General features: G+C 38.7%; 1 protein-coding gene across 2 annotated transcripts in view; it reads left to right on the top strand.

Annotated features, from left to right (window-relative positions):
- LOC140143785 (AP-1 complex subunit beta-1-like) overlaps positions 1–22,747 on the top strand; it is a 28,867-nt gene extending 6,120 nt beyond the window's left edge. The window contains exons 2-19 of one of the 2 annotated variants that reach the window (XM_072165598.1): positions 732–904; positions 1,692–1,827; positions 2,458–2,703; positions 3,332–3,456; positions 4,101–4,236; positions 5,063–5,217; positions 6,148–6,364; positions 6,949–7,127; positions 8,811–9,012; positions 9,867–10,123; positions 11,114–11,330; positions 14,938–15,054; positions 15,198–15,371; positions 16,116–16,261; positions 17,172–17,386; positions 18,308–18,394; positions 19,431–19,585; positions 19,939–22,747. In XM_072165598.1, the coding sequence (XP_072021699.1) occupies positions 762–904; positions 1,692–1,827; positions 2,458–2,703; positions 3,332–3,456; positions 4,101–4,236; positions 5,063–5,217; positions 6,148–6,364; positions 6,949–7,127; positions 8,811–9,012; positions 9,867–10,123; positions 11,114–11,330; positions 14,938–15,054; positions 15,198–15,371; positions 16,116–16,261; positions 17,172–17,386; positions 18,308–18,394; positions 19,431–19,585; positions 19,939–20,013 (2,982 nt within the window). In that variant the 5' untranslated portion in view covers positions 732–761 and the 3' untranslated portion in view covers positions 20,014–22,747. The remainder of the gene's footprint in view (positions 1–731; positions 905–1,691; positions 1,828–2,457; positions 2,704–3,331; positions 3,457–4,100; positions 4,237–5,062; positions 5,218–6,147; positions 6,365–6,948; positions 7,128–8,810; positions 9,013–9,866; positions 10,124–11,113; positions 11,331–14,937; positions 15,055–15,197; positions 15,372–16,115; positions 16,262–17,171; positions 17,387–18,307; positions 18,395–19,430; positions 19,586–19,938) is intronic. The other variant, XM_072165599.1, reaches the window with a different exon arrangement.
- Positions 22,748–24,891: the final 2,144 nt, after the last annotated feature.

Genomic DNA, 24,891 nt, shown 5'->3' with positions numbered 1-24,891 from the left:
ATGTTTGGCGAAGTAACAGTACATGAACACATTCTTTTATATATATATATTAGTCATTGTGTGAAACTTCATGCTAGACTGAATCTTTGATGTCACCAACTGTGCAAGTATGTGTGTAATGCTTGAAACCTGTGTACTGCTCGCTATAGATAAACGAAAACTGCTTTAAATTAGGCTTTCTGAGCAGGGTTGTAACTATGCCGGTCAGTACTGGCTGGGTATAATTTATGCTGGCCAACGAAGGGCCAAAGAAAATTTTCATCACAAAAAGACCAAAGAAAATATTTTTTAAGCGGGTGATTTCCCTGTAGCCTTTACCCCAATCCCTCTTGTTCGCTAACCTAAAAAGATTGTGCCCAAGCCAGCGCTTGAATTGGATAGTAAAATTAGCCTGGACACAACTTGGGCTAGCTACAATGTTAAGATGTTAACCCTGTCTCTGAGTCTGAGTAGCCAATGTATCACTAGGATCCACAACATGCTCATCTATCAGGCACAGTTCTTTAACCACATGCCTAATTTGCACATTCATTGAATGAATGACAATTTGGGTACAAAAACTCAAATTTTGCACTATGATTGTTTATTGAGGTTATTGAACTATGCCATTAGGATGAGGCGATTGTGGTCCATAGTGTATCAAAATAAGGCGATGCTTTCCCATCTGATATTCATATCTCACACTAACCCTTTTAATTAATCTTCAATTTATTTTTTGTTTGTTTTGACAGTCATAGAAAGAGCCTCGCATCAGCACCACCATGACTGACTCCAAGTATTTCACAACCACCAAGAAGGGGGAGATCTTTGAGCTGAAGGCAGACTTGAATAGCGACAAGAAGGAGAAGAAGAAGGAGGCTGTAAAGAAAGTTATTGCTAGTATGACTGTAGGCAAAGATGTCAGGTAAGTCTGCAAGAATTACAGCGCAGTCATTGGCTGTAATCTTAAATGTATGGGTTAAAACTTAAATTGGAATGTATTTTTAAAAACATCCTCTGGTGCACTACCCCTGTGGAAGATTTTGGAAATATCTTCCATAGAGGGAGTATGTTTAATGTAATTGGTCAGGGTTAATCATTTTGAAACCCATACTCCCCTGTATTATGGCTGTACCTATATCTTCCACAACTGGAGTAAGTATTTCAAATGGAAGTTAACCCAATTGTCTGTTGTATTCAAAACTCATACTCCTTCTGTTGAAGACTTTAACCAAATCTTCCACAGGGGTAGTGTGGATTTTAAATGGAACAGCCTAATTCTGAGTAGTGGATCAATGTGGACTTCCTGTAGAAACATTTCATACTGCTGAGGTAAAAACACAGAATCCTTCAACAATTACAAAACCTTATAGTGTGTCTCGTCTCCAGTTTAGAGTAATACCATGTTGGATTTTGCAGTGGCAGATTCTACCCAGTGCGTTTACGCCGTTGCGTCGCCAGCTTACGGACAAATTGCCTGTCTATGTGTGTATATACTCCTTGCATGATTAGGTTAGTGCACATGATTCGAACCTGCCACTGTGAAATCCAACATGCGTTACTCTCAACTTAAGGTGGTATCAGTGTGGTTTTGTCCCATACTGAGGCAATTGAGAAATACGTGCCATGTTGTGTAGGCTTCCGTCAAATTGTGTCAAATAAGGTGATTCAGGCATGTTTGTAACAATAACATCTGTTTGTTATTTTCTCAGTGCTTTGTTTCCTGATGTAGTCAACTGTATGCAGACGGATAATTTGGAATTGAAGAAACTTGTATATTTGTACTTGATGAACTATGCCAAGAGTCAGCCTGATATGGCTATCATGGCTGTCAACACATTCGTCAAGGTAAGAATCTCGTATACAATGGTTAAATCTATAAAAGCACTTCACAAAAAATGAATAATTTGAACACTAACAGACCATATCACAAAGATTGTGCTATATAGTAAAATTTCCACACTGAAATAGACAAATTTCCTCAGTATGGTAGCTGAAAAATAATACTCTCACCTGCATGACATGTATGTGGTTGCATTGGACCATTGAATCAGCCAGTTGGATGTGTACATTGCTGGATTTTAACAGCCTGACAGCAAAGTTATCAGCCACCGGCTGTCAGGATGGTGTTAATGTACACCCCTGCATGTTATTGTAATCTAAATCTGTTTGAGATGAACCCTTCCAAGATGGAATTTTAGTGAAGTTTATTGTTTTTAGCAACCTGAAAGTCATCACATAATTTGACCAATACCTTGTTTCATCTTTGTCCCAAAACTAAGTAACAGACTAACAGTTGCTTGCTGATATCTATCTACCTAACTCATTAGCTGACATGTCATTAAATTTATTTATTCCTCTTTAAGAGCAGCTTTTCAGAACAGGTCACCACTCATATCACCACTTAAATTTGCATATATTTGTGACCATATTTACAAGAGGTCTGTAAGGTATTTTGTTTCTTTCCTTCCCATTCAGGATTGTGAAGACCCCAACCCTCTGATCCGAGCCCTGGCCGTGCGCACCATGGGCTGCATCCGAGTAGACAAGATAACCGAGTACCTGTGCGAACCACTGCGCAAGTGTCTGAAGGACGAGGATCCATACGTGCAGAAGACGGCTGCAGTGTGCGTTGCCAAGCTGTATGACATCAACCCCCAGCTTGTGGAGGACCAGGGATTCATAGATCAGCTGCGTGATCTGTTGACTGCCTCTAACCCCATGGTAGGTAGTTGGTATCTATTAAAGGTCCTTGACCCGATCGATAGCCTCATCCACCATTTTTCTTCATCAAAACTGATATTTGGTATCAGAAGAAAGCTCATTATCCAAGTGAAATTTAACGCCACAGATATTTTTGGTTTAAATGGTGTAAATAGTAGACTAATAAAATGGGTGAGAGTAAAAAAGAGATAGGGGGTTCAACTAAGAATTGATTATTTTTGAAGGGTAAAATTAGCTTAGTTTCTTAGGTGGCAAATATTGCACCATAGAGCATGCAGGCACCCAGAGCCAAGCAGGCACTAGACCTCGGCCATGAGGGCTTCACACTATGCCCTCACACATGCTCCAAAGCAAAGAAAAGACGGAAGTTACAGCACACAAAAATGCTATCGTTGGTGGGCAGGAAAAACATATGTCATTGGATCCTGACCTGAACATATAGCAATATATCCTATATAACCACTTGACAGTTTGCTTTTAAACATGTTCAAGGGCCACAAGTTTATAATACGGGCGTAATTGCATTATATTGATTTTAAGATGGTCAAAGGAAAACATGCCCCTGATAGAAAACCTTGGCACTTGTTTCAGACATGCATAGTTAATATTGTCTTGTGTGTGTTCACAGGTTGTGGCTAACGCTGTAGCAGCTTTGTCTGAAATCAATGACGCTTCCCAATCAGGTGCAGCTCTGTTTGATCTCAACTCTCAGACCATCAACAAGCTCCTTACTGCTCTTAATGAGTGCACCGAGTAAGTATATAATTTGTGTCTGTACATGTTGGCGTGCGTAGGGGTGTGTAGGGATGTGCATACTTTCAAAATCGGTGACGCCTCTCAATTAGGTGCATCTCTGTTTGATCTCAACTCTCAGACCATCAACAAGCTCCTTACTGCTCTTAATGAGTGTACCGAGTAAGTTTATTTGTGTCTGTACGTATGTTGGCGTGCGCATACTTTCATGTGTAGGGATGTGCATACTTTCAAAATCAAATGATGCCTCTCAATTAGGTGCAGCTCTGTTTGACCTAAACTCTCAGACCATCAACAAGCTCCTTACTGCTCTTCACGAGTGCACCAAACAAGTATGTGTGTATGGAGTAAAATAACAGTCAAATACATGGGTAAATCACAAACTTCTAACTTTAGAACCAAAGTATGCTAGACCTTCGGTGTTTTAAATATATGATTACGTAATGTTTGTACAAGGTAATACTTATAGTAGTTCTCAATTTTCAAAAATGCTTCCTTTGGCCCCCATGGAGCAGATCATGTAACATATAGGTGTATGTGTTTGAGTCTATATATCTGTATCCAGAACTACATTTGGCTATGCTTTTACTCTCATTAAACATTTATCTATGATTTATAAGTTAAAATATTTTTTTACTACATAGATGGGGACAAATTTTCATCCTGGATTCTCTGGCCAACTACACCCCCAAGGATGAGCGTGAGGCCCAGAGTGTATGTGAGCGTGTGACCCCAAGACTGGCCCATGCCAACGCTGCTGTTGTACTATCAGCTGTTAAGGTGAGTACCACATGTCGTCACTGGGCGGGAAAAACCTCATGATATATGTACTTTTGGCCCTTGAACATGGATAAAGCTTTGCAGGTGTAGATTTTATATTGGAGAGGTTGCTTCATCCATGTTCAAGGGCAAAAGTACATATATATTATATGAGGTTTTTCCCGCCCAGTGACGATGTGTTGTTGTCAGAGTATGAACTTCAAATGGAATGGACACATTAGGCAGCTCCGTTTGAAACTTACCCTCCCTCTAAAGGAAGATTCAATTTGAATCTTTCTCAACGGTACAACCTTTTCAAATAGAGCTACCTAATTCCATTTAAAAATCATACTCCCCCTGTGGAATGTATTTCCAAAATCTTCCACAGGGGTAGTGTGGATTTCAATTGGAATAGCCTGTTGGATCTTCTCTACTCAGCACATATCAGTTGGCACAGGCAAAAAAAACAGTCATCAAAATGTCTTCAATCTTTTCAGGACTCTCTGATGCAGGACTGCCTTTTGAGGAGAGCGAGAGCAATCGCTCTCTACTGCTCTCCTTAAATCTGATATAGGAGACTGATTTTAGTTTTTCTCAGTTGACCATTTATTCTATTGTAAATAGAATTGCTCTAAACAGCCCTTGAAGGCTCCAGAAGAGCTATCTAATTCTAATGCTCACCTGCAAATTCCAAAAGACAGTCCCTGCTGAGGGCAAGTGATAATTTTTTTGAGAAACTATAAATTCAGCCTGAGACCCGCATAAAATTCTTTGACTTGCTTCCAAAGTTTACGCCATTTGTATGAAACCACTAAGAACTTATCAAATTCTGAATTTTTGTTTCTAGGTCTTGATGAAGTTCATGGAAGTCATGAACCCAAGTGGAGAATACATCACGACTTTGACCAAGAAACTAGCGCCCCCATTGGTGACTCTGCTCTCAGCTGAACCGGAGGTCCAGTATGTGGCTCTGAGAAATATCAACCTGATAGTGCAGAAAAGGTATGTGGTCATTATAAAGGAGAACACATATGCTTTCCGTTCGTGTAGAATAAGCTGCTTTGATGGAGTCACGATGGAGAAAGTTACAAACTCAAAGCATAATTAAAATTAAAATCCTTGATAGAGAAACGGACTGGTTCCAGAGGGCCGTAAAGGAGTCCATTCACATCAGGACTAACAAAAGTGACTTGGACCGGGATGAGGGCTGCCATAAATTTAACACGGTCCAACGGTTTTGTCACAGTCCAACGGTCTCTGGCCAGTAACAAGCATCATTCACCAGTCCATCAACTGAGCGAGTAAGGAATAGTGATGCATTCCGAAAGCTATCATGTGAGCAAAATTATGCTTTGAGTAACTGTTTAACTTATCCATACTTTCCATGTTGACAAGTTGCCTTTAAAAGGTCTCTCCAGATTGTATTCTTCACCCATTTTGCAAAATTCAAGAGCGGAATTAGCGGAAGCAAGACATGAATTTTCCTTGGCCCTGCAGTATAGTTGGCTTATACAGGGTGTATCAAAATTAAGTATACAGTTTGAAAGTATGAGGTCTTTGGTCAAAATTCTCTAGTTGATAACTTAATCAACATCTTGCAGCTGAAAAATCACTTGCGTGTGACCATTAATAAGGATTTGGTGGCTACTTTTGTGAGCCGAGTACAAAAATTGCCTTTTCTTTGACGTGATTGGGTCTGATCGTGTCACATTGATCAAATCACACTATGGACCACAATGGCCTCATCCCAATGGCACAGTTCAATAACCTCAATTAAACAATCATAGTGCAAAATTTGACCTCAAGTTGCAGAGTATGAGTTTTAGTACCCAATTTTCAAAGGTCATTCAATGAATGTACAAATGCATTTGGGGTTAAAGAACTGTGCCTGTTGTGGATCTTAGTGTCAAATGTTATTATTTTGTTCTACAGATCTGACATTCTGAAGCAGGAGATGAAGGTGTTCTTCGTCAAATACAACGATCCCATCTATGTGAAATTGGAGAAATTAGACATCATGATTCGTCTGGCATCCCAGGGCAACATTGCTCAAGTCCTGGCTGAACTGAAGGAGTACGCCACCGAGGTGGATGTGGACTTTGTGCGCAAATCTGTGCGTGCTATCGGACGATGCGCCATCAAAGTTGAGGTATGATCATGCAAATTTAGGGTAGGATTACATGAGAGTTCATTTGGTATGAAGCAAAATCCACAGGGTTTCTCCAAACCAATAATTTTTGCACCTGCCCCCTACCCCCCTCCCCTCCCCCAAGCAAACTTAAGCAAAGTCTTCATGATCTAAATCAATAATTTGAAGGATAGGAAGACCCACAATATTGGAAAAAAGTACTTGGAACACTTGGCACATTTCTTATAATCATGGAAATGATGTATATTGTGTGTGGGAAGAAATGTAACAGCTACAACAATGATTTTCCCTTCTCCTCACCCTATCAGTTAATGATGGAACACATTGGGAAACTGCTGAAGACACTGGCATTTCTCAACATTGTACATTGGAGAGGAGGTGACAGTTGTCTGTTCTTTACATGCAAGCGTTGCAAGACTTATTTCAAGGATTGTAGGTTGATAGTATTTTCATATGCAGTTTATTGGAAGGTGGTCAAAAGCACTCTACTATCACGTGAACATTTACATTTTAATTTAAGATCCAAATTTAGGTGTAATGCCCTCATGGATAACATTGTTTTATTTTATTTTTATTTTTTTCAGCAATCTGCAGAGCGTTGCGTTAGCACCCTTCTGGACCTGATCCAGACCAAGGTCAACTATGTCGTCCAAGAAGCCATCGTTGTCATCAAGGATATCTTCCGCAAGTATCCCAACAAGTATGAGAGCATCATCGCCACTCTGTGTGAGAACCTGGACACCCTGGATGAGCCTGAAGCTAGGTGAGTGAATGATTAAGGAGATTTTGCTATACATGTTATCAATAACGACGTACAGGTATATATATTAGTACCTTGGCATCTGCATGTTAATTGAAGTTAAAACAATTGGCTCAAGAAAGCATGCTTTAGTTACGAGATAAATATCACGTACATTGCAGTCATTACTAACATGTTGCAAAATCTCCCTATGATCAGCAGTCCAACATTTAATTGAATACATTCATTATAAGCATGCAAGAGTTCAAATTCGGCACCTGCCCATTTATTAAATGTCGAAACATTGGTTTACCTCAAGTTCGGTAGTAGCGTAGGTGCGTATTTCGCTGGTCTCAATATTGATTCTCCCGTATAAAGTGAATTGCGCAGATCGTACATCCACAAAGGTGGTTTATTGGAATGCTTGCGTCGCAATGTCACAAAAGCATTGACTTCACCACAGAACTTGAGGTGAACCATAATATAGTTGTAAATTTGAGCTTTGTAAAATGTTACCCAAAGGCACTGGCTAAATAAATTTGAATAACCATCGCCCATGCACTTTGCAAATATTCATCCAGGATATTTGAAATACTGTTGAACAGGTAGTGAATCATAGCAGTGTGCCTAAGTTGGGCCACTGGATATTAAAGTTAATCAAAATTTGTGTTTCAGATGTGGGCAAGTGCTAGTAGTTCCAGAATCAGTTCTACAGGTTTCAGAATTCAACATCTTAGGTTATGATGGGAAAAAGAAGCCTTGTTTGTGTACACATTTAACAGACCCAATGTTTTGAAATTGCTAATATTATTTTTTACAAATAAAACTGGATACCAACACTTCAGGGTAACTTTTTGTCTTTAAAGCAGAGATGTCACATTTCGGATTTATCCGGATTTCCGGATTTAAAACAAAAATTCCGTATTTAAAAAAAAAAAAATATATATTTTTTTTTTATTTTTTTATTTATTTATTTTTTATTTTTTTTCCCCGCTTTTGGAGTGGCCCTATTGTCTTATCTTTCTGCTTCACATATATCAACATCAGCCATATTGTCCATGTAATAAAGCCAAAAAACTTTTTTTAAGAGTGTCTCTTGTACATAAAAGTATAGGAAACTGAAAACTTTAAAGCATGTTTCTTGAAGAAGGAAGCACTTTTATTAAAAGTGTAGAACAAGCCAGGAGCTTTGAACTGTTCTTTTTACCCTCTGAAATGGCCTTTACTGTGGTGCTAAATGTGCAGAAACCATTGGCTTGGGGCTTCGCCCGACTTTGACGGGCTTCGCCCCTGACCCCACCGGGGCCCTTAAGCTGGCCCCGGACCCCCGGCCGTGTTGCGCGAGAGCTTTGCTCGCTGCGCTCGCTACGCTTCGCAAGTTCAGGATTTTTATGGGTCAGCCTGTGACATCTCTGTTAAAGGATGACTCCGGTAATCACAACATTATGCCTTTATATGAAAGAAAAATAATTATCAAGCACAAATCACGTGGTTTTATTTAAAACAAATTTGAATAAAACCATGTGATTCGTGCTTGATAATTATTTTTCTAACATAAGGCATAATGTTATGATTGCCGGAGACTCCCTTTAAGGATTTTTTAAATTCTTATACGGTTAACAAGTTTGAAGCATGAATAAAATGTGTATGAGAGCTTCATAACTACAATTGCAAGAAGTAACTCATTTTCTTTGTCCTCATTTTTAGAGCCTCAATGATCTGGATCATTGGTGAATACGCCGAGCGTATTGACAACGCCGACGAACTGCTGGAAAGCTTCCTGGAAGGATTCCACGACGAGAACACACAGGTGCAGCTACAGCTGCTCACAGCTATCGTCAAGTTGTTTCTGAAGCGCCCTCAAGATACGCAGGAATTGGTGCAGTCCGTGTTGAGCTTGGCAACCCAGGTATATTTAATGCTAGGTTGATATCGCCCATGAAAAATGAGTTTGTATCGCTTTGGTGTTGTTGTCAGATTTATATGTGAAGATTTGAGGTGTTTGAGAGTTCCCTACTTCGGCACAAATCTTGTGTAGGTTGAACCAATGAGAGGTCTATTCAAAATGAATTTAAATTGATATTGCCCTCTGGAAAGTCATTATTTGGTTTTAGATACCATCTAGCAAGTTGGACAGTCTCATTTCATTCTGGAAAATTATTATTCTCCAATTTAAAAATTGATCCGAGCAATGTTTTTGTCTGTAGCGTATATAATGCAGGCTGTACATGTACGAATATTATTGGTACCAAATAGTTCTGGTCAGGGCCGTAGCAAGCGGGGCAGCCGGGGATGCCATGGCCGCCCCACTTTTTGAGAAATTTGTTATGTTTTTCTTTATATCTTTATTTCAATTTGGTCATATATTTGTATTTTGGCCACCCACATTTGTCATGGCCGCCCCACATTTTACAACCTTGCTACGGCCCTGGTTCTGGTGTTCATTAAAAAGTCTGCTTCTTCCAATTACAACTTGAGATGAGTTCACTGACATGACAGATGCAAATTTTAAGCTTACTCGCACAATATGGCATGGCAATATTTGCATTTTTGTCCATTTTTCATTGAAAAATAGCAGGGGAGCGTTTATTAGAGGGGGATCATTTCATACAAACAATACGGTAGTGTATGATCTCCAACATTTTTAGGTAACAGTTTGTAGTCATTGGAAAATGCAGGGTACTAACCATTTTGTTACAGCTTGTAGAAGAATTCTCACAATTCTAGAAACCAATAACACTATTACTCTGTTGTGTGACACAGGATAGCGACAACCCTGACCTGCGTGATCGTGGCTACATCTACTGGCGTCTGCTCTCCACTGATCCCGCTGCCGCTAAGGACGTTGTGTTAGCGGAGAAGCCGCTCATCTCTGAAGAGACGGACCTGATCGAGCCGACTCTCCTGGATGAACTCATCTGCTACATTGGCAGTTTGGCCTCGGTGTACCATAAGCCTCCCAGTGCGTTTGTTGAAGGAAGGACAGCTGCACGACGTGTGCTGCCTACTAGGGCTCCAGGGTAAGCCACACTCTTTAAATTTTGACCCCTGTGTAAGCTTTGACCTAGGGAATAGCGAAAACTTATTTATTTTTGTAATTTAATAGTTTGTCTCAAAGCCCCCGCGGGCATTAGTAAAATCACTCGCTTTTTATGCATTATTCAGTTTTTTCGGCTGTTTTATTTTTTTCCCAAATCCACCACACAAAAATCTCACATCTGACATTGCCAGACGTCAAAATAGCCTAAATCGTAACTAAATCTCAACAACATTCTGCATCTTAACCACAGTGAAACCTCCTTGCAAGATGAAAAAGTGGTCTATTTTGTCAAAAAGCTCGTCCCACAGATAAAATATTTAAAAGTAAAAAACAAAAACAAAAAAATGCTTTCTGCATTACCTTTTTAACTTCGGAAAGGCTTTGAGACAAACTATTAAATTCAGATGGCCTTATTTAATTCAATAACTGCAATACATATGGAAATATAACCAGTGGCTTCCTTGACTCATTTCCTATCAGATCGATGTAGTATTTTTAAAGCAAAGTACCAATGGCTTAACGGCTCTGACCCGCTGCCGCCTTAAGTTCGCTGGGTTCAGATCATATGTGCTAGTATAAAGTTTCTGTCATGGTTATTTATAATTGTTATATGTTACATATTTACCTGCCTTAGATCTGGCTCCACATCTCCGGAATCCCTGGATAGAGAGACAACCTTAACACCAGTATTAGTTGCTGTCATAGTTACTTATAATTGTTATATGTTACATATTTTCCTGCCTTAGATCTGGCTCCACATCTCCGGAATCCCTGGATAGAGAGACAACCTAAACACCAGTATTAGTTGCTGTCATAGTTACTTATAATTGTTATATGTTACATATTTTCCTGCCTTAGATCTGGCTCCACATCTCCGGAATCCCTGGATAGAGAGACAACCTCAACACCAGTATTAGTTGCTGTCATAGTTACTTATAATTGTTATATGTTACATATTTTCCTGCCTTAGATCTGGCTCAACATCTCCGGATAGTGAGACAACCTCAACCCCAGTGCAGCAATCCACCGTCATCTTACCTTCCCAAGGCAGTCAAGGCGATCTCATCGGTGATCTCCTTAACATGGACCTGGGACCTCCGATGATGGGATCATCAACCACCGTGCCCATGGCACAGACCCAGGATGCTGCTGCCATTGATCTCCTGGGAGGTGGTCTCGACAGCTTGGTAGGTTTTCATATTTTCACCAAATGTCCTATTTTTTTTCCACATTTAGGAAGGTTTTGTTCACTTGCACTAGTGAAATTTATGCTTAAATTTTCAGCAGGTCGGCAGATAAATTGTACTGGTCTCTACTTTTCCCCAGTATATTATTTATAGACATCATTCCAGTCCAAAATCATGTACACATCATGTAAAAGTTTGAAGAATTTTTGGGAATTGTTCACTGTAACAATAGTTATTGGTCACTGTATTTGACATTGGCTGTCTGCTATTTGTTCTATATTTTCAATCAAAATGTTCCTATATTATTCCTTTATTTTTGCAAGAGCTGGCTTGAACCCCTGCCGTTACTACCAGGTTGTCTCATGATTCTGTAGGTTGGCTGTTCATATAAGTCTGAGTAATTCTAAAAGCTCACAGTGAACTTTCAAATTTAGTGAACTTTATCTGCATTTTGGAATAAGAAACTTTGGTATTTTAAACTTTTTGAATTGTGAGTTTGCAATAACCATCATTGAATGCCCTCTTTGCCACATGTTTTAGGTAAGGGGCCCACCAATGATGAGATCATCAACCACCGTACCCATGGTGCAGAGTCGAGATGCTGCTGCTATTTGATATCAAGCAAATAATATTTGTGACCTGCTCCACAAAATGAGCATCAAGTCACAAGTGCAGTGTTTTTAGACCTTCCATTTGTTGAGTTGATGTTCTTTGTTTGAAGAGTGAAGACACCTGTATAGTCAGTGGTATATCCTTTTTGAATGGGGGACATAGTACGCTGTACTCCGTATTCAGTTCTGTCCCCATTCACAAAGGACACTGCCAATACAGGTGTCTTCAATCAAACAAAGAACAACTCAACCATTGGAACGTCTCGAAAGTCACAACTTGTGACTTAACGCTCATTTCATGGGAGCGGGACATATTTGAAGGAGCAGCAAAAAGTCCAATACAACTTCGTGTGTGTTGCTGCCTATGGTATTTATAGGGGAGTAGGTGTTTGCCGCCAAACGAGGGGACCTAAACATGGACTGTCCACGGTCTGTTGATAGGTTTAGGTTGACTTAACGATGTAAAATCTGTTGGCATTATAGGGGTGTACCCCTTAGATAGTACTATCTCATAATGTGTATGTCCACGGTATGTCGATTCATTGCAGGAATGTTTGTCCTCGATTGGATAGTACAGTATTTGTTTGCTTTGTACGTCCATGTTTGGAGGCGCTTTCAGGCATGGGTGGGGGGAGGGGAATGTTCTCACACATATTGAAGCTTGTACATAATAATCCACTTGATGATTTGTTGTAACTGAATATTGTTGTTTTTGCATCCATCCAGGATAGCACTGTATCTATGCGTGTGGAATAGGGCATAAATTTACCATTTTCCATGCCTACTCTTCTTTCTTATTTATCAGACCCTTGTAATTTAAAATATGTGTTATTGTTCAGACTGACCCTCTGTAGAGAAGGACATCAAGAGTAAAAATAAATGGGCTACGGACCTTGTTTCAGGCCATGAGTTGCATACTACCCCATTAAGGTTAAAAATTACATCATCAGGCTACACTTTTTGTCCTGAATATAATATAGCCTGTCACCATATAGTTTGTAGTTTGTACATATTATAATACCTAAGAAATAGGAATCGTTGAACCAAAATGTGTTTTTATCTGCAATGTGAAGTCAGAGTTTGAGCTATTATATAGTTGAAAGTAGACTATTGAACTATACCATTGAATGTTACACCATTTTGATTTAAATTCTGTTACTAAAACAAAAGTGAGTCCTGTTTAGTCTAAAATGAGGCCTGGTCTCTACTAAATTCAGGTGAATCATAACTTTTTCCCCCAAACCTAGTCCTGGTAGAAAAGCTCTTATTTTCACCCTTGAAGAACATTATGATTTGATGTTACTTTTGCTGCCAGTGCGTGTAATATGCAAACTACGTTCTACTGGACTGAACAATGACAAAATTGGATTCAACTAAATATGTTTACAAATTTCAAAATAGGATGCCATTTGTTTCCTCTTGTTTCTCAGCCAGGCCAGAGTAGCAGAGTCCAAAATTAGGACAAAATGTGGATTTCCTATAAGCATTGATTCTGTTTCCTATAAGCATTGATTCTGTTTGTCCTTAAGATTTTTGATGCAGATCACTGGCACCATTGGTTTATACATCGTGGCATATGGCATGCTAGCGATGATCGGAATAAGGTGACGAGAAAGTGTAAAGAAAATACTGTCGGAAGTCGTTATTATAAATCATTATTTTTGAGATAAAATATAGTGGATGTCCATCGTACAAGTACACGGCTCATCATGGTAGTCCGACATGACTTTTGGACAAGCGGACAAGTGCTTATTTTGACAAGTGCCTGCAGCATCTAGAAAGGAGAACCATATTTGCATGACGTTGTTGGGCAGGAAAACCTATGTGCTTGTTGCTCCTGAACATGTTTAAAATAAAACTGCCAGCAGGTTACATACGAGGTTTTGCTTTAAACTTGTTCAGGGGCCAATGACACATAGGAGGCTTTTCCTGCCCAAGGACGATGAATTGGTGACTGGGCAGGATTACTTTAAATGCATGCAAGGAATTGCGAAACCCACAGAATTTGAGTCCTATATTCCATTTGGTAGCCCTGTAATAAACTACAAATACCTATATAAATGCATGGATAAAGTATTGCATGGAAAAACTTGCATGACTCATTGGATGGTGAAGGATTTGATCACAAAAATGTATTAGATCATTAAAAACGTTTATGGTTTACCTCATTTCTTACAAATATACACCCCAAAACACAAAAATGTCTTGTTAGAACATGGTCAAACAAAAATTCAGGCTCATAGCCAAGGGACCAGGGAGCTAGGAAAAAGTTGACCTTTTGTGAATTTTTCCTTAAATAGGACTAAGGTTTTTTATTTCCGAACAAAGCGGACCTTTGTGAATTTTTCCTTCAAAAAAGGGCTAATTTCAACATGTTTTCACACACAAAAAAGTGGAATAGAAAAAATCATTTTACTACGTATACATATCCTGACACCAAAATTAAAATTAAAAAAATGAATTTATTAAAACAATGTGCCAGATTGCATTTTAGTTTGGATGCACTTGGAACAGCAAACATAACTTTTTTTAGGTGTGTCCAATAATTTTGTTAAATTCATAAGCCTTTCTTGTCTAAGATCTATCTTGATTGTTTATAAATGTGTCCAAACTCATACTACAGTGGTAGCCAAAGGTCGTTGACACCTTTGATCTATAGGGCAATGTAAATAAGCCCCGCCCAGTCCCCCAATTCAACTCTTTTGGTCATACACACCTACTGGCACCCAACATTGATTGGTGGGGAAAGGGACAGTTGGGGTGTTAGGAAAAGGTACAGGCTTGAAACAGAAGAAACCTCCATTTCATTATGTTTAATTAACGGAATTTCAGCCATAATATAGTGTATGTTTTCAGTAAGTGTCCCCAGACATTTTGAAGATGATTGTAGTTCGTCTGTGATCACATACCACCTTGTGGTTTATTTCAAGCATCAAGGTTGTATTTCAAAAAATACTGAATGGCATCATTGCATATCTATCTCTATATTTACTCAGCTTGGGGGTCCTGTTGCATCAGCCCCGACGCCGCCGCCAACAACAACAGCAACTTCGTCATCGCCCTTCACTGTAGCTGCAGCAGCGCCACCTGCCTCGGGATCTAACGCTGAACTGGTACGTGGATGTTGGATGGCATCCCCTTTTGATTTAGAAAACAAGTCTTTGTGCCCCGTCCCCTTTCCTACTGTGGGTTTCAACCAAATTGCACTACCGATGCAACTGGATTAACTTATGATGTTTTTTACCTCCTTATGTAGCTTGGTGGTGGTGCCCCTGCTGCACAGCCTGCTGCAGCAGCACCATTTGGAGCACAGATGGGAGCTGGAGCACCAATGGGAGCTGGAGGAAACATGGGAGCATTGGGTGATATCTTTGGACTGGGACCATCTCTTGGTGTTACGACATCAACTGGTTATGTGATGCCAAAAACGGTAGGTTGTTTCTTTTGTTTTTGTTTATTATTATTTTGTTAAGTTAAATTGCTCCAGTGGTTGTAGCTAATTGCAGGCTTACCTGAATGGGCGACTCCATTTGAAATCAACTGTCATCTCATCTATAGCTGTCAATCTACTTAGTCCACAAAATTGAGCTTGTGAAGGTTTTATAGTGAACATTAATCATTGCACCTACTGTAATGTGTAAACAAAGCCCTATGACATCCAGGAAAGCTTCCAATGTTTACTCTCAAAACTTACACAAATTAAGAATACAGTACAAAATATCACAGACTACTACAGACTATCCATAAACATTCCCCGTGCTTTGTATGCTGTGAATTCATGCATCATATGGGCCGATCGTTTGAGCATGCGTATCTAACAATCACGCCAACATTGAGTGTCTGTGCGTAGCAGTTTCGTCTGTCGCACTTCATGGAACGATCGGTCCTCATTATCGGGTGATGCTGAGACTCTTGACTGTTTGTGGTTAGTCTGTAGTAGTCTGTGTTGATGTGATGTGTCGTCTGCTAGAGTAAGAGCGTCCCCTCTTTCGTATTATTGAATATCTTGTGCAAAAAAGGTTGCTGTGCCCTACATTCTTTAGAAAAAAGAAATATGTACACTCAAATATAATGTTACTCTGAATATTAACGATGTTCATCAAAAATACTTAGGGCAGCACATAGATATTTTTATTTTTGTACCTTACCTCTACACTTACCCTTTCTTCCACAGGAATGGCTGCCAGCTTCCAAAGGAAAGGGTCTTGAGCTGTCAGGTACATTCTCAAGACGTGGACGAGAGATTTACATGGATATGACGTTCAATAACAAAGCCATGCAGCAGATGGGAAGCTTTGCTGTGCAACTCAACAAAAACAGGTGAGATGCATTCAAACAATTTTTTTGCAAGCTGGCACTGGTGGTGTGCTTGAAATCAGTAGGGAAAACTACTGGTCTACAGCACACCACTAGTTTGAGTTTACAACAAAAAAAACAGACGAGGCCAAAGTTAAAAAAGTTTCTATTACCCTTTCCCATTGTTCTTTGCCCTGCAATGTGCGTATGCATTGTAGTTTGCTCAGGGCACATGCATTTTAAATTGCCCACCACATTTCATATACTACAAGAAAGCCAATGATCAGTGTAGCGGTTCGTTAAACAATGATGTCAAGTGGTCTATACATAAACTTTGTGGGGATGTGAGGGCTCTGTCCAGATTTTGTACAATGTGTTTCCAAATAAATTTCTATACAGAAATCCAATGATTACAAACACTCTGGTGTTTCTGATGAACGTTTCCAGTTGAAATCCATACACCCTCTATGGAAGACATGGCCTTAATCTTACACACAGGAGATGTGAATTCAAATGGAGTTACCTAAATGGGTGATTCCATTTGAAATCTACACCCCCTGTGTAGGAGAGAGCAAGGTCATGTCTTCGATATGGGTGTATAGATTTCAACTGGTAGAAGTAATTCCAGTGGTGATCTTGGAGTTGCCAAGTTGTTTGTTTCTGAAATGGATTAAAAAATCCCTTGAAGGAAAACCAGCTTGCAACTCCAACTCCAAGATCACCGCCGGAACTACTTCTAGCGTCGGTTGCCAATAGCAGTCACTACCCATTAAGTGTTGATAAAGACAACAGGTGTTGTTGAAACGTACACAAGTAAGGGAACTTTCTAGATCAGATACCAAGAACTTTGTTTATGAGTTCCTGATACACAGTTTATTATGAATCAATATGTTGTTCTTGTTACTAATTTCTGCCCCTAAATTTGTTCTTACAGTTTTGGTCTGGTACCAGCCAGTCCTCTTCAAGTACCAAGCCCACTTATGCCCAATCAGTCAGTGGATGTCTCACTTCAGTTAACAACACATGGCCCAGTGCAGCGTATGGATCCACTTATGAATCTCCAAGTGGCTATTAAGAACAATATCGATGTGTTCTACTTCAGTAGCATAGTCCCCATACATTGTTTATTCGTTGAAGATGGAAAAATGGGTGAGTACTGGTTTTGAATTATTTTTTGGGTTTTATTAGTGTTTTTGGCTTCAGTTGTGATTTATGACAGTGTGTTTTTGTGTTGTTTTGACAAGCTTAAAGTTGTAGTCAGATTTTTTTCCATATTGTGTTTTGAACATCACATTGAAGCCTGTAATAATCCAATTCACAAGTTTTGTAGTAAATTGCATGAGCCGATTTGATATTAGAAGTAAAAACATGTTTAACAACAGCCCATAGAACGGTTTGTGTGGTATACCACAATTGGGGATGAGGCTATCAATTTTTGATGAGGCTATCAAGTTTTTGTTCATAACATCTAAACAGAATATATTTTAGGCCTAAATTTTCACCAGGATTATAACAAAAATATACGCATTCTTCTGATGCCAAAATCTCCATTTTGATTGGAAAAAGTGGAGGGATGAGGTTGTTGATCAGGTCACCCATCTTGATAAATAAGCAAAACATCAATGCGATATCCACTTCACTTCCAGTCAATTTACGAAGTTTGACTTCTGGTACAATTTCCAAGTTGAAATTCAGAATATCTGCACCCATTACATCGGTAAATATGAGATAAAAATGGCATAAATATACGATTTAGACCCAAAATTATAATTTACTTACTCTTTAAATAACAATTTTACTCTTAATATTGAATTGTAAACTGAAAGTGAGGCGTGTTTCGCAAAATGATCGGCCAATTTTAATCTTACCTCAGATTTTGGCAAAAAGTCAAATGGACATCAAATAACAAAATGAAACGGACATCGCAAAATGCAATATTTCAGCACATATAACGTGTCTGCAAAAATACGACCTTACTCTAAGCAGTAAAATCAAAATAAATATAAAAATTTAGACTGTTATAACGCCATTGTGTGTCTCTCTCTGTTTTGTTTTATTTTGTTTTATTAGATAAGCGTGTATTTTTGGCAACATGGAAGGACATCCCAGCAGCCAATGAAAAGCAATTCACAATGTCAAACCTCCCACTTGATGCAGGTGAGTCAATCAATAAGGCTATTCTTTTTGAAATACACACTCCCTCTTTGGAAGATTCAGCTAAGGTTTTCCACAGAAGGAGTATGGGTTTCTGAAAGAATAGATAATTGGGTAACTTACATTTGATCTACTCACTTAAGTTATGGAAGATATATATAAGCAGGGGGTGAGAGTTCAGCTTTTAGGCTGATTTCATCTTTTTTTCCTGTTTTCTTTTATTTTCAGCCCATATTTGATGTTTTTACCCTGGTTTTACACTTGTTTTTCAGCTTTTTTGTGTATTTTTCCTCTTTTCTTTTGTCTGAGGCATCTCACACCCCTGTAAAACGTAAAACCTCTGGGTAAAGCCATATGCAGGGGGAGTATGGGTTTCAAAATAATTAACCTGAGCCAATTCCATTTGAAAAACATACTCCCTGTGTGGAAGACTTTTCATATTTCACATGGAAGAGCTTTACTATAATTTGCACAAGGATTTTTTTGTTTTTGCAGTTAAAGCCACACTTAAAAAAAACCACTGATGTGCAAATTAGAGTATAAACTGACCAGCAGATACCAGTTGCAGTCCTACAAATGCACAGCATATTGGATGGCCTATGGGAAAGTTAGGCCATATTTGTAAGACTATCCATGCCTTCAAGGTGAAATAGACCTACTCATGTTATTATCTGGCCACGGTCTGGTCTGCTTATTTCCTGGGAAACAGTGATTTTCAGTTGGGGGTTTAATATCAGAACTAGAAAATTTACAAGGCATGCACATTTTTCTTGACCTTCGCATAGGTTTCCTTTGTATTCATGTTGAGAATACACTGACTAAACAAGGGTTGATAGTCAAGAAATATACATATTTTGCAAGATCTGGATGAACTCTATTCATTAAGGTACTTGTACTTTTCAACAGAAATTCATAATTGAAGAAATGCATTGTGGGAAGTGTAAATGTTGAAACTGCAAATAAAAGAGATGCTCAATAATCAGATAATTCAGTTCCCCCATCTAAAATAAAAATGCACTTTTGTTCTGTATCTTTTCAGAGACAATCGACTCCAAGTTGGAAAATAACAATGTGTTTAACATAGCCAAACGGAATGTGGAGGGGCAACAAATGCTGTACCAGTCACTCAAACTTAGTAATGGTATATGGGTGTTATGTGAATTCAAGGTGTCACCGGGATCACCGGATATAGTGGTAAGTATGTGTAGGGGTGGGTGTGGGTGCAGTTGTTTAAACAGTGGCAGACAAGGACACACACATGAGAAATCTTTGTGTTATTTTTAGTGGACACACCTGGACCCGGACCCGGTAAAAACCCAATTTTGTCCACGGTAAAGGATGAAAAGAAACTCAAATGTGTGTGTCCATGTTTGGGTAGTAAAAACTCAGGCGGGGGGGTGACATTCTTCGGTTGTCTGTGGTTACACATAGGTGGGGGCTGTTTGTGTGAAAAGCCCATAAATATAACTTGAATCGATGATTGAAAAGTCTATCGAGTGGATTTTGTTTTTAATTGTCAACATTTCTTGTCTCATTTCCAACTACAGGTGTCGCTTAAATCTCGAGCCATGGACGTCGCTGATCAGGTCTACGGGGTCTTGGAGCTCATCTGTCGCAACTAATTAAATGTGCTAATTATTAGTAATTAATTAGAAGTTGTTCTTGCGGAATGGAAATGTCTTTGTTACACCTATAACAACTGTGACTTTAAATGGTGTAAAAAATTGGGGGGGGGGCATAAATTGACAAAATAAACTATGTGATTTGAATTATTTTATCAGCTTTAAGCACATACCAAACATGTTGGGTTGCTCCTTGCTTCAAAAATCAATATCTTGTGGGAACAGGTCACAGTTGTGTATTTCTATAGAAATTATTCTCAACAGTGACATGCAAATAAGCATTATTCAGAATAAGAGTGTCTTTGAGCCAAAGTGATAAGTAGTGGTGGTAGATTTTCAGCCCCAATGGTTTGAATCAGCACTACCAATAAATCATATAAGATATGTGAAAGTCTCTAATTGAACTGTGTGCTAATTTTAAAATTTTATGTATGGCACACATGTCAGACAGTCAATCAGTGAACCACCCAATCGATCGGTCAATCAATCAATCATTCAAGCATCAGTTGGCTAATCAACATCGGGCTTTCACAATTGTGGTAAGTGTGCAAAGGTATTTCCAGGTATTTCAAATATTAGAAACTACATTATATTATATAAGAAATATATTACTATCAATCTGTGTTTACCCAGGAGTAATGCTAATCAAATTTATGCTAAATTAAACATCTACTTTATTAAAATAATTCTGATGTATAATAATGCCATGTACCACATCTTCTCAATCTGTAGTTGCTTGTTATGTAAACAGCATCTCATACCAAAACGTGAGCAAAGTATGTGTGTAATATCAGAGTACCAGTCATACTGTTAGAATAGTAGCATTTTCAAAGGCCAGTAGTTATTTGCAGGGATCGATTTAACTTGTAGTGTGGAGCAAAATGCTCCCCATTTTGGACAACCTGCTACACAAATATCAGCTTGTATAGCAATATTTTACAATGTAAAAATATGCTAATATTATAAGAACATCACCTAAATAATATTTGCTAAAAATTGCTATGCAAATTTTTCAAAGTAAATCGAACCCTGGTTATTTGTCTTCCTGTTCATTGCACTGCCTGACAAGAGGTAAATGTGTGAACGGTACAATAGCAGTGTGATGCAAATGAGCAGTGTCCGAAATAAGGAAAATCTGGAGGTTATCCCGAGGATAACTAAAGCATAAATTCTGCTTGTCCTCAATACATTTTGGTTGTCCCCATAATGTGTCATACTTTTGGAGGTAAAATATAGTGATTGTCCAGGGGATAAGTACATAGCTCAATGTGGTTGTCCCCAGTGATTTTTGGACAAGAGGATAAGTACTTATTTCGAACACTGCAAATGAGCCAAATTTATACTGGTTGATAATGTTATCAATATTGTATAAGCTTCACTATCAGAAATGGCACACATTAAGTTACTTGCATGCATTTGTAAAATGCTAGCGGACTTATTGGGCATCATTTGGACTTATTGAATATGATACTTGGTATAAGTGGGTGAGATCTATTAGGCATTGTGCCATCATTAAAAGTGCTCTTTGCTGCTTAAACCAGAACTACATGTATAGTGTTTTTTGCCAAGTGCAGTCAATGGTTGCAGTGATAATTTCATTGGGTGCAGCTTTAAGTATGTTGATGTAAACACAATATGCCATATACATGCATTGCATGCACAAACCCGAACACTTAACCATCACTTATTGTACTAGGCGACAAAAAAATCAACATAAATGTGGCCTGTTACCATGAAATGACCATTAAATCGCAAGTTCAAGTTGGTAGTTTTGTGACATACTGGCTGCTGAGTTAATGTTCTTTGTTTGCCGCGCACCTGTACACGCCAGTAGTATGGCCTTCGTGAATAGCCAATTGTGCCCCATTCACAAAGAACATACAGACATACTATTGACTTGAACATGTGCATGTGACACAAAGAATACCAACACAGCAGTCAAGACCTCTCAAAACTTTTGACTTTACGATCATTTTGTGGTAGCAGGTCGAATTTACTCAACATGTGTTGAAGAAATGGTAATAATCGTGACAGCAGCATTACAGTACATGCTCAAATTAAGGTTTTCTTGTTTAGCATTACAAATAGCAGATTAAAGTACCCATAATGAGTAAACAATCCTATGATTATAGCAAATATAAACGATAAACCAAGATATGTATATTAATCTTGTCATTTCCCTGTAATACATTCCTTGTGCTTGCTATACGGCTCACATAACTAATATGTGGCTGTGTATACAGCCACAATGTATTTTGTAAACAAATGTAAGTTAACGTCCACACAGCCTCATCTCCTGTGGGTGCAGTTCAGGAGCATGCATCCAGCAGTGCACTGACAATGAACCGTAACCTACTTTTTGTTTGAGATTGGAGTAATGAAAACCAAATTGCACTTAATAGGTCAGTGGCTAAGTTCACATGCATACACAGGTTGCTGTAAACACTGCACCCTGGAGATGAGGCTATCATTATTTGAATATCCAACCCCATATTTAATCATGTGATCCAGAGTTAACAGTGATGATACTTGTTCAGTAGAATTTAAGTAAGACTGTAAACCTCATAGAGAAAGGTATTCTGTATCCTCCATGTAAAATGTAATAAGACTGGTATAATTGGATCACCGATTTTGGTTTATCCTTTACGAAATTAGCCTAGCATACTTCTACTGAAGGGTTATACAGCTTTGTTCCATAAGCTGCTTTATTCCTAAATGGAGTCTTTACTCATGAATATCTTGCACCCAGGATACACCAAGCTGGTACCACACTTTGAAAATTGCATTACAGCAGATGTTATACGGCTTACACGATGATACAACTCATTTGGAGCTCAAATGATATACCAGTAACAAGATCTTATTTTAGTCTCATACCCATGGCATTATCCAGCAGTCTGTGTATGCATGTGAACTAAATAGGAACTGACATGTGTGCTCTTGGTACCATGAAGCCCCAAAACCTACAATGTTTTGTTTGTTGCCGCCACTGATGAATGCATGTTCCTTACTAAATAGTGCTATGGGGATGAGACTATCATACGGTTGCCATGGTAATCATATTACTATGGTAACATTGGTTGTATCGTAACACATTTGTCTGTAATTTCATTTTTGAAATACAACTTAATCATGCGTAATTAAATAATGTAAACTTATAATAAAACTGAGTTTCGTAGATATTATTGTCGTTTATTTCACACCCTCAACAGTGCTGCCACAAAATGGTCAAATTTCAAGAATGCATTATCCGTGTAAATTCCAGGAAATATCCACATATTGGTCATAAATTGATGACTTTATATGATGGTACCAAACTGGGAGAAACAAAGAGAGAAATGCTTGAAAAACATCATATTTTTCATCATCAACATAAAGATAATTCACTTGAGATACGCATGGTTAGTCATGGTGTAACTCCGAAAGAATCATAAAATAAAAATAAAATAAAAATGTTTGAAGCAACTTTCTAGGTATCCTCTTGTATCATTCATCTTTTGATCCTTGGTGTGTACCTCGTCCATTGGAGATACCATTAGGTTTCCTAAAAGAATCAAAATTCACATTTTTGTGGCGGTACTGTCATTGAAGGGTATGCGGTAACTCAGAAGTTGACTTATGTTATGCTATAATTGTAACTTCCCTACCTAGTAGCCTGTGGTATAATAATGTGATATGTTATTAAAACGCATATGAAATAAATTGGTGTCCTTGTTTTCTTAGTGTTTGTGTCGCAACTTGTTTTAGAGAATAAAGCTATTGTAGCCTCTGTCAGGCATATAAATTATGTAATACCATAAATATTTGATTCAGCCAAGTTTATGCCAAATAAATTATGGTATATGCATGACTGGTTAAAGCAATCTTGGTTCCTATTCTTCAATACATATAGAGTGAGTACAGTCAATATTTAGAGCCAATTTTTTGAAGGTCATTTCAGGGTCAGCCAAGGTCACCCAGGGGTCATCTGAGGTCAAATTACTAAAAATTGTCGTATGGGCATGAAACTTGGTGGGTACAGTCAACATTTAGAGCCAAACTTTTGAAAGATCATTTTGGGGTCATCTGAGGTCAAGTTACTAAAAACTGTCGTATGGGCATGAAACTTGGTGGGTACAGTCAAATTTTTGGAAGGTCATTCCAGGGTCATCCAAGGTCACCCAGGGGTCATCTAAGGTCAAGTTACTAAACTGAACCTATGGGCACCGGTTCAAATGATCTGGCGTCAAGGTGGAGGCATCGCGATAGCGCTTTGCGTCGGGAACAGCGCAAGTCGAGAACCGCGAAATTCTAGTTGTTACTTGGCCATATATTGTTGATTATGCAAAGTGTCACAAAATGTGGACCAGTGTAACATCAACATTTTCAACTTCTTGAATTCAGGCCTGTGAAAATTGATGAAGCGAGGTCCCGTAGATGTACGGCTTCAATTGATGGCTCTTTAGAAGGGCACTTAGAATATAAACAAATCCACTTCCTGTTGTTGTCTCACCTAAAAAGACACCATTATTTCATGGGTAAACACCCTCCCCCCACCCACAAAACCCAATAAAATTGCAAATATTACACTAACAGTGGGATGGCAGCAGTGGCGTATACTGTGAAACTAGGGTTAGTAGCGCCGGGGCAAGAAACAAAATTGGTGCCCCTACCCGCACCCGATAATATCTTAGACACCCCCCATTGTTGAATCAATTGAGCGCGGGAAATTTTGGACAAATAAGGCCTACCACTAATTAATTTTGTTTACTAGAAGTTGAATCACTGTCTTAAAATGTTCTTTCAATTGATTTTGCGCTGAAATGCGTGCGAGCGTGACTTTCATTGCTTGGAGGGTGCAGAATCGATGCAAAATTGGTCAATCTGAGCCCCCTAAGG

Source organism: Amphiura filiformis, unplaced genomic scaffold, assembly GCF_039555335.1.
Source record: "Amphiura filiformis unplaced genomic scaffold, Afil_fr2py scaffold_28, whole genome shotgun sequence".
In the NCBI taxonomy this organism is placed as follows: Eukaryota; Metazoa; Echinodermata; class Ophiuroidea; order Amphilepidida; family Amphiuridae; genus Amphiura; species Amphiura filiformis.
This window is presented reverse-complemented; position numbering and strand designations above follow the sequence as displayed.